This window comes from Tupaia chinensis, unplaced genomic scaffold (assembly GCF_000334495.1).
Source record: "Tupaia chinensis unplaced genomic scaffold, TupChi_1.0 Scaffold000542_1, whole genome shotgun sequence".
NCBI lineage: Eukaryota > Metazoa > Chordata > Mammalia > Scandentia > Tupaiidae > Tupaia > Tupaia belangeri.
This window is the reverse complement of record NW_006160055.1, coordinates 368,706-378,983: the sequence shown is the minus strand read 5'-3', so window position 1 is coordinate 378,983 and position 10,278 is coordinate 368,706. Positions and strand designations below refer to the sequence as shown.

General features: G+C 44.9%; 1 protein-coding gene across 1 annotated transcript in view; it reads right to left on the bottom strand.

The window, feature by feature from the left end:
* Positions 1–9,418: 9,418 nt before the first annotated feature.
* CXCR1 (C-X-C motif chemokine receptor 1) overlaps positions 9,419–10,278 on the bottom strand; it is a 1,062-nt gene continuing 202 nt past the window's right edge. Inside the window, 1 exon segment of the mRNA NM_001317071.1 lies at positions 9,419–10,278. This exon segment is cut by the window's right edge and continues 202 nt beyond it. Within this exon segment, the coding sequence (NP_001304000.1) occupies positions 9,419–10,278 (860 nt within the window).

Sequence of the window (10,278 nt, the reverse complement as noted above, 5' to 3'; positions counted from 1 at the left end):
CTAAGGCAAGGCCTGGACTGGGAAGAAACTGCAAGGCAAGGCCAATGATTTACAAGCCTTCCCTTGTGTTGCTGCACTCAGTTTCTCTGCCGTGAGCTTTACTGTTATTCACCCCCAACCATTACAATAAAGCCAATTAGTGATCTTGTAGGAATGTGCTTTCCTAAGATGTGGACTGGGAAGAAACTGCAAGGCAAGGCCAATGATTTACAAGCCTTCCCTTGTGTTGCTGCACTCAGTTTCTCTGCCGTGAGCTTTACTGTTATTCACCCCCAACCATTACAATAAAGCCAATTAGTGATCTTGTAGGAATGTGCTTTCCTAAGATGGCATGGCCAGGAAGTTTGAGACTCCCCCACCTATCTGTTTTAAGCCAAAATTAACATATGTTAAGTTAAATTAGTATAAGCCAAATTAGCGTTAGAAGCATATGTAGACTAAGTTAGTTTAAGGCTAGTTTTATGTAAATACCCCTTGTTAAAGCTACAGGCCAAAGCTAACTCATGCTAGGCCAAGTTAGCACATTCACCACATGACAGGGACTCAGAGATAAAACAAAAGAACTCACTAATTGGCAGGCTCAGCAAATAAAATACAGGAACCTGCAGGTTTATAAAGAAAAGAAAAGCCTGACTGGCAACAACAAGATGAACGAACCTGAAGGTTCCAGGGAAAGATTAACTATCTTAGCTGGGAGCTCTTGTCTAAAGCAACAGGTAGTTTTTAACTACAAAGAGTTTCTCATCTATGTGCTGTTGACTATGAAAAACTGCTAATAAAACATCCTGTGTTGTCTCCTGAGCTACAAGATCATCTTCCTTTCCCATATGGGCAATAGGCTCACCCCCTCTAGTTGTAATATATAGATAGTCCATATACAAACTGTGTCTTTACTTAATAAGACAAGATTTCTATCTAGGCCTTTGTAACCAGCAATGTTGCTGCCCTGGCCCAGGACTGAAGTTATCAAGCTGGCCTGGGACTGAAGTTATCAAAGCTTCCTGCAAGCCCCCTCTCTGAAAGACCCTTCCTGGTTATCAAGATCTAAGAAGAAAATACAACAGACAAATGGACTTACTCATCCTGAGAACTGTGATTGATTTTATCTGATCTGACAAGACAAACAGCATGTTTTATAATTATTGTTTCCATACTTTGTATTCCCTATTTTTTAAAGTAAATTTTTTACTTCCCCTCACCCCCCTTACTTCCTAAACATCCCATAATAAATACGTATGTTTTAATAGCCACTGGGTTGCAGTCTGGAGCTGACTCTGGCTGTGGCCAGCTGAGAACATGCTAAGGAGTATTGAGGTCTCAGTCTAATTTTTGTTCCTGATCACCCGTGTCGCCTTCCTGTGTACAAGTCTCAATCACCCCGGCTAGAGCAGGCCCTCGGCAATAGGGCGCATACACTCACCAGACAGACAGAGAAAGACAGAGAGATAGAAAGCGAGAAATCACCCCCCAGGGGTGATGGTCATGCCACAATCCCTTCTCCTCCGTTCTCCTCTCGGGATCTTGGGCATGCACACACATGCGCCCGGCATGAGTTTTAAGACACCGGTTTCAGGACACAAACCGCGGTCGACTACGTGGGAGTCCAGTGACATAGCCATTATGCTAACTGCTGGTTCCCCCCCCCCAGTGTGAGTTTAGCCACCGAGTCGGGGCCTCGAACCATGGTCCACTACATGGGAATCCAGCGACATAGCCATTATGCCAACTGCTGGTCCCTCAAGGGTGTTCTTAAAGTGAGCACAAAGATTTGAATCTCTTGATTTGCATAATTTCATGGAGTTCTCTGGGTCAAGTAAATAGCGAAGCATTCTCAAAGATCACCTCAGGTCGCTTACAAGAAGAGGCTGGCTAACGTTTAAATAGTATCAACTGTGTACTAAGCATTCCTCTAACTGTCGTGCACATGCACATGTATACATGTGTGTTTATATGATTTAATACTCATAGGAATTAACTACGCATATTCCTATCCACATTGTACGAAGTGGTAGAGGGAGGTTACGTAATCTGCCCTTAGTCACAAAGCCTGTAAAGAGCAGAACTGAAATTTTAAACTAGGAAGTCTGGCTTCAGACTTAATCTTAAAGAAGAAGGAAGATTTAATGGCCATTCATGACTTAAAAATTAAAAACAAAAACCTCATCAAGCTAAGAATAGAACTTCCCCAACCTGATTAAAGATTTCTATGAAAAATCTGTAGTCAGCATCATGTTTAGTAAAAGTTAAATGCTTTACTCCTAAGACCAGGAACGGGCAAGATGTCCCTTCTCATCTTTTCTATACGGCATTACAGTAGAGGTCCTAGCCAGTGGATTCAGGCAAGAAAAAGAAATAAAGGCATAAATAAAAAGAAGAGCTAAACCTTTTTATTCTCAGATGATGTGATTGTGTACAAACAAAAAAAAAAATTTTAAGCTTAAAAAAAAAAAAGTAGTAGTGGGGGCAGCAGGTGGTATGGTGGTTATGGTGCTAGATTCCCATATGGTTGACCACAGTTCAAGTCCCAAAACTGGAAGCTTGCTTTCTCACTTTTTCTCTCTCACTGTCTGTCTCTGGTGAACAAAATTTAAAATTATTATTATTATTATTATTAATTGATTATTGATTAAATTAATCATTTTAAAAGAATCTAGGGGACCCATGAGCCAGCCAGTGGCATAATGGTTAAAGCAACTAGATACCATATGGCCAACTCAGTAGTTCAAGTCTTGAACGTGGTGACTTGAACAACACATGGGGCCTGTATATATGCATGCCCAAAAATCTCAAGAGGAGAAGAGATTGCGACATGGTCATATCCTTGAACGGGGAGGTGAGTTTTCTCCCTCTCTCTCTCCCCCTCTGTGTGTATGTGTGCGTGCGTGCTTGTGTGTGTGTGTGTGTGTGTGTGTGTGTGTGTATGTGCGTGTGTGTCTAATAAATGTATGTGCCCTATAGGAAAAACTTTAAAAATTAAATTAAATTTTAAAAAACGTGTGGGGAGCCAGACAACAGCACCAGGCAAAATTTAACACTCTCTGAGGCAGTCCCACAGGATAAGGTTCCTAGCTTGAGTCCAGAGACCTCCCTAAGTATCAGGCACGCACATGCCTATGACCCAATGCTAGCTGAGACTGGGAGAGGCTTGTGGCATCAAGACCCTGTCAGGGGTTCTCGCTCTCTCTCTCTCTCTCTCTCTCTCTCTCAAAATAAATAAATAAACTTAAAAATAACTAACTAGACCTAATAAGTAAATTTACCAGAGTCCCAGATTATAAGATCAATATACACATGCAACTATATTTTGATACATGAGTAACAACTAGATCGTGAGGGTTTTTTTTTTTTAAATACCATTTATAAAGTATCAAAAAAAAAACCTCATAAAATACTTAGGGATCAATTTAAAACATATGCATGGGACCAGCAGTTGGTGTAATGGCTATGTCGCTGGACTCCCACGTAGTCAACCGTGGTTTGGGTCCCAGACCTGGTGGCTTAAACTTTTGCCGGGCGCGTGTGCATGTGTGCCCAAGATCCCGAGAGGAGAATGAAGGAGAAGGGATTGTGGCGTGGCCATCCCCCTGGGGGGGGGGATTTCTTGCTTTCTGTCTCTCTGTCTCTCTCTCTCTGTCTGGCGAGCGCACGGGTCCTATAGCAAAAACCTCTCCAAAAAATAAAAAAAAATAAAACATATGTACAAGATCTGTGTACTAAAAACTGTAAAACATTATTTGCAAAAAAACTAAAGACCTAAATAAATGGAGAAAGATATCACGCCCATGGACTGGAAGACTCAATAGTAAGATGTCAATTTTCTCTAAATTGATCTATGGAGTTGACATAATCCAAATCTAAATCTCGGTTGGATATTTTACAGGAATTGGCAATCAGATTCTAAAATTTATCTGGAAATGGAACCAAAGTGATTTAGAAAAGGGGAGCGGGCCTGGAGAGAGGACCTATCCGGGTCGCCCAAGACCATGAATGGCTCCAGGAAAGGAAACGTATTCACAGATGCTCCAGTGAATGTGAACATACTGACGGAGACATTTGGGACTAACATAATGATAAGTGCATGGAAATTTTATCACCAGTTCCAGGGAAAACAAAACTTGTACAAAGAAAGGAAATGTAAACATTGTACCCAACTGTAAATAAGTTTTTTATGCAGTCATTATAATGAAAACATTAAATGTTGATTCAGCCAAAGTGTGGTATCTATACCCTGGGACAACACGGAAGGCAACATTTCTGTTTGCTTGGATAGCTGTAAAAGTAGAAGGAAGCGTGGAAGAGCATTAAAAGATTTGCTTTTTTTTTTTGGAGAGGTTTTTGCTATAGGGCGTGTGCGCTCGCCAGACAGACAGAGAGAGACAGAGAGACAGAAAGCGAGAAATCACCCTGGGGGGGATGGCCATGTTGCAATCCCTTCCCCCCCATTCGCCTCTCAGGATCTTGGGCCCGCACGCTCATGCGCCCGGCGTGAGTTTAAACTACCGGGTCTGGGACTCAAACAGCGGTTGGCTACATAGGAGTTCAGAGACATAGCCATTACACTAACTGCTGGTCCCAAAAGATTGCTTTTTAAAAAAGTTTATCTACCTGTTTCTTCCATGAGCAACAGAGAGATGAACAGACTGCACCCACAACAGGATCTCGTCCTCAAATCAGCCCAGCCCAAGCAAGTCCCCCATACACCCAGGCACATCTCCAGATAAGGACCCGTAGCCTTCCCATGTGGGGCAGCCTTATGAAGTGTGTGCTTGACCACTGTACTACTGTCCAATCCAGACTTTAAATTGTCACAAGCCAAAATGGTAAAGAAATAGATGATACCTAAAACTAGGTTGGGGGGGGTCAAAAAATAGTAAAATAGGTATGCTATTTTAAAATATTTAGGGATCAGCAGATGGCATAATGGTTACGTCACTGGACTCCCATGTAGTTGAATGCTATTCAAGTCCCAGATCCAGCAGCTTAAAACTCACACTGGGCGTGTGTGCGTGCATGCCCAAAATCCTAAAAGGAGAATGGAGAAGAAGGGATTGCGGAATGGCCATCTTCCCTAGGAAGTAATTTCTTGCTTTCTCTCTGTCTCTCTCTCTCTGGCAAGCACACGTGCCCTACAGCAAAAATCTCTCTTACAAAAATAAGTCCAAGTAATATATTCTGTTTTTTTTTTATCTCCTTGATTTATTTCTACCCTGAAGATTGAAAGAAATACCTTGAATGTAAGGGCATAGTACCAGGATGGACATAAACAGTGATGGAGAGATCTCAGCCTCTTGTGGCTGTTTGGTCTAGCACAGGTTAGCACTGAAGAGTGTCGCGTTACCACTGGACCACCCAGCTTGTCTAGGGGGTCTTCATGTCTTCTTTTTTTTTTTAATTTGCCAGAGGGTATGTGCTTACCAGAGAGAGGCAGAGAGACACAGAGAGAGGGAGAAGGAGAAAGCATCACCCAGTGAGGTGTGGTCACGCTGCAACTCCTCCACCATTTCTCCTCCCTATGGGGATTTTCTCTGAGGCTGGGATTCAAACCACAGTTGGCCACGTAGGATCCAGCTCCCTTAACTGCTAGGCTCTGAGATTGGCCCAAGACTAAGCATCTTTTTTTATTAGTCATCTGTATTTCCCCCAGAATCAATATGGCTCCTAATTTACCTACTGGTGCTTCTGATGGAGTTGTCTTTGGGGCAGCAGAGCGGGAAGGAGAGAAGGAAGATGGAACGTAAAAACAGCAGGACAGTTGGAAAGGAGATTAGGGAAGAAGGGAAGAGCATCGTAAACTATGCTCTGGACAAACTGGTGGCCCTTCCCATGATGTCTTTTTGCTCCAGTCTTGTAGCCACTAACCTCGGTATTCATTCCATCTCTGACACCCTCTCCTTGAGACTCCCCCGCCCCCATTTATTCCATTCCCAAACCTCATTCCGTACCTGACTCCAACTCCATCTTGAATCTCCCTGGCTCCTGCCCCCCACGCATCCCTGAATCTCACTCATTCTTATCCCCAGCCTCTCCCTGTTTCTGGCCTTCATCTTCCTCTGACCTTCCACTTATCTCAAGCTGCCCCTACCCTTTCCCCCACCTCATCTCCAACTCTAACCGCAATTCCTGATTCCAATCTCCATCTTGATCTAAATCCCATCTGAGCTTCACCCCGTTCAAGCCTCAAGCCATCCCTAATATGCAGGGTCTTCCAAAGGTTCATTAAAAATGCATGTTATGAAGAAACTATTCATGAATGCATACATTTGTTAGTTTTTTGCAGCAAAATAAACTAGTACTTCAATTTCATTTTTCTACAGACTTTCTGAAGTCTTCTCATACTTTCTCATTTCACATACACCAATGCATTCTGTTTTCCTCAAGCTAGTTTAAATTTGGGTTCTTTTACTTTTTTTTTCTTTTTTTATCTTTTTTTGGGGGGGAGAGGTTTTTGCTATAGGGCGCATGCGCTCACCAGACAGACAGAGACAGACAGACAGAGAGACAGAAAGCAAGAAATCACCCCCCGGGGGGGGATGGCCACGCCGTAATCCCTTCTCCTCCATTCTCTTCTCGGGATCTTGGGCACGCACGCACACGTGCCCAGCATGAGTTTAAGCCACGGGGTCTGGGACGCAAATGGCCGTTGACTATGTGGGAGGCCAGCAACATAGCCATTACACTAACTGCTGGTCCCTTCTTTCTTTTTTTTTTTTTTTTTTAAGTTCATTTCTTTATGTTCCAAGAAAGAAACACCTTCAACAGAATCTTCGCACCACGATCCTCCCCACAGCCCTGCAGCCAACCAGGACCATCAGCATCACTGATGTGTTGAGGCAGACCCAGGACATGAATCCAGAGCATTCCCACATGGTCTTCAGCACTGCCCCTGCCACCTGCACCACCAGGCCCGGGCCTGAGTTCAGTTTTCTCTGAGTTCTGTTTCTATCACTTGCAATCAGAAGAGCCCCTAATGTCATCACTACTCACTTGCAACATTTTTACACAAATGAAAATTCAATGGGGATAAACCTGATAAGGCAAACTCGAGTGAAGTATGTTGCTAAGGACAGCAGTGAGGTGAGGGGGAAGAGGACAGATAAGAGGTGCTTGGAACAGATGGTATGCAAATGAGCTATGTCTTTTTTTTTTTTTTTTTGGAGAGATTTTCACTGTAGGGCACGTGCGCTCACCAGACAGACAGAGAAAGACATAGAGACAGAAAGCGAGAAATCACCCCCCAGGGGGGATGGTCACACCGCAATCCCTTCTCCTCCATTCTCCTCTCAGGATCTTGGGCACGCACGCACACGCGCCTGGCATGAGTTTTAAGCCACCGGGTCCGGGACGTGAACCGCGGTCGACTACGTGGGAGTCCAGCGACATAGCCATTATGCTAACTGCTGGTTCCCTCTTTTTATCATCTGTTCATTCACTCAATAAACATCTACTGAGCATTTAATAGACTCCGGACAGTGCCAGACACTGCAGTTGTAGAGGGAACCAAACAGGCAGGGTTTCTGCCTTCCAGCAAGAAGAGCAGACAAAGGAATACTACAATTAACTAACAGTAAGTTAGCTAGCCCTGTAGCCTAGTGTTTAAGGGAGCCAGATCCCACATGGCTGCCCATGATTCAAATTCCAGACCCTGAGGCTTGGAAAACACCAGGGACATGTGCACAAAATCCCAACAAGACAGAGAAATGGAGGAATAGAGATGAGGCATGACCACACCCTATTTGGGGCCTCTCTCTCTCTCTCTCTCTCTCTCTCTCATACACACATTCTCTAGAAATAAAAAAAAGAAAAAAGAAAAAAGAAAAAGAGCAAGCAATGGGGGAAGCAGTGGTGAGCTAACAGTTTGAGGAAGCTGGACAAGGCCTAACCCAGATGATGATGTTTATTACGATGAAGCTGGGGCCAGCAGGTGGCATGTTGGTTAAGGTGCTGGACTCCCACATGGTCAACTGTGGTTCAAGTCCCAGACCTGGCAGCTTGCTTTCTCACTTTCCCTCTCTCTGTGTCTCACTATCTTTGTCTCTCTCTGGGGAGTGCATGTGCCCTGAAGTAAATTATAAAATAATAATAGTGGAAAAGAGTTTTTTTAAAAGATGAAGCTAAGACTCTGCTTCTTTTACTTGTAAACAAAGAGAGCCTTCTCAGCCTGGTACAAGGATGAACAGGAGTCTCTGCACCTCAAGAGACTATTTTAGCAAGAGTTAAAGCCTCAGAGAATACAGCCCATCAACCCAGAGAGATGCTTTTTTTTTTTAGAGAGAGAGATTTTTGCTATAGGGTGCATGTGCTTGCCAGAGAGACAAAAAGCAAAACATCACCCCCCTCCCCCAGGGAGGTGGCCATGAGGCAATCCCTTCTCTCTATTCTCCTCTCGAGATCTTGGGCACTCACGAACAAGCACCTGACAGGAGCTTCAAGCCACCATGTCTGGGACTCAAACCACAGTTGACTAAGTGGGAGTCCAGCAACGTAACCATTACACCATCTGCTGGTCCCAAGAGATGCCTTTTTGGTGGTGCTGCCCCGTTATACTGCAGAAACAACCAACACCACATATACATTTTACTTCATGTCACAGCCAAGATACTTCTACCGAAACAAACATGGGACAGAAATTTTAATAAAAGTATCTGACTGTCTAACTGGTTGACAATGGGTTTGTAAGGCTGCTGAAGCCTTACAAGTCAGACTGAAAGCTCCAAGAGGAAAAGGCCGAAAGTTGCAAATCTTGGCTTAGCGTGACTTCATGTACAAACAAAGCCCAGTGCATTCTGTCTGGGATGCTGGTCATGAGGGTAAAGAGGAGTCTCATGCAATAGGTCTGGCTTCTCGATCACACTCCTCGTTTGTTCACTCACCACACCCAAGGGGGAAATGTGTTTCCACGTCCATCACAAGTAGATGTTTCAGTGGCACCTGTGTTCTCAGCAGATACTACAACCTACGAGGGTTGGGAAAACAGTTCCACAAGCTCAGATCAGAGAAAACAGAGCTGTCAAACAGTCTATTGGAATGTGTTCAGCAGTCAAACTGATGTTCCTGGGATGGCCAGGAGAAGAGTCAGCCCCAGTTCTTTGGTCTAACATCGGATTCAGGCTTTGGATATGACAGTGCTAATTATCAATCAGTCACTCAACGATGCCAGAGAAATGATGATGCTCTTTTCCTTGGAAGTACGAAGGCTGGTCCTTGGAAGTCTCAGCAGATCAGACCTGGAGATACCAATCTCTAATTTCCCCATGTTCTATGGCCTTCCTCTCAAACTCAGAGAGTATCTATCCAGAGTCAGACTACTCCATCCCCCTACACACACACACACACACACACACACACACACACACACATACACACAAACTTGTGATAATGGTTATCATTTCCTCATGAGGGTAGGATACTCTTGACGGCTTCAAAGGTTTGAAGAGGTATTGATAGACGATGAGGTGTAAGAAGTGACACGATGACGTGCCAAGAACTCCTTACTGACCAGGCCACGGGTAGCCAGGATCTTGAGAAATCCATAGCGAAAATTTTGACCAATGAAGGCATAGATGAAGGGGTTAAGGCAGCTATGGAGAAAGCCCAGAATCTCAGTGGCATCCAGGGCCTGGTTGATGTCATGGCGGCGTTTACAGGTCTCCTGGATCACCTGGGTCCTCATGAGGGTGTCTGCGACCAGGACGAGGTTGTAGGGCAGCCAGCAGAGCAAGAAGACGAGCACAACAGCAAAGATGATCCTCATGGCCCGTTGCTTCTGCCCCATGTGGGCTTTAAACAGTGTGCGCAGGGCGAGCCCATAGCAGAACAGCATGATCAGGAGGGGCAGGACAAAGCCGAAGGTGTGGGGAAGGACCCGCAACACCATCCGCCATTTTGCTGTGTCATTACCCAAGACCTCATAGCAGACGGGGCTGGAATTGGTCGGGCTATAGGCCTCACGAAAGAGGACAAATGGCAGGGACAGAATCAAAGACAATCCCCAGATGCCTAGACATACAAATTTGACTAAGTGCCTCTTCTGGGTCAGTGTGCGTGTGGCGTGGACGATGGCCAAATAGCGGTCCACACTGATGCAGGCCAGTAGCAGAATACCGCTGTAGAAGTTGACTTCCTTCAGGAGTGAGACTATCTTGCACAGGGTTGTGCCAAAAATCCAGCCCTTCTCCCTGGAGGCAGCCCAGATGGGCAAGGTCAGGGCAAAGAGCAGGTCGGCTATGGCCAGGGTCAGCAGGTAGACATCAGTGACGGAGCGGCTGGAGCTGCTCGGTG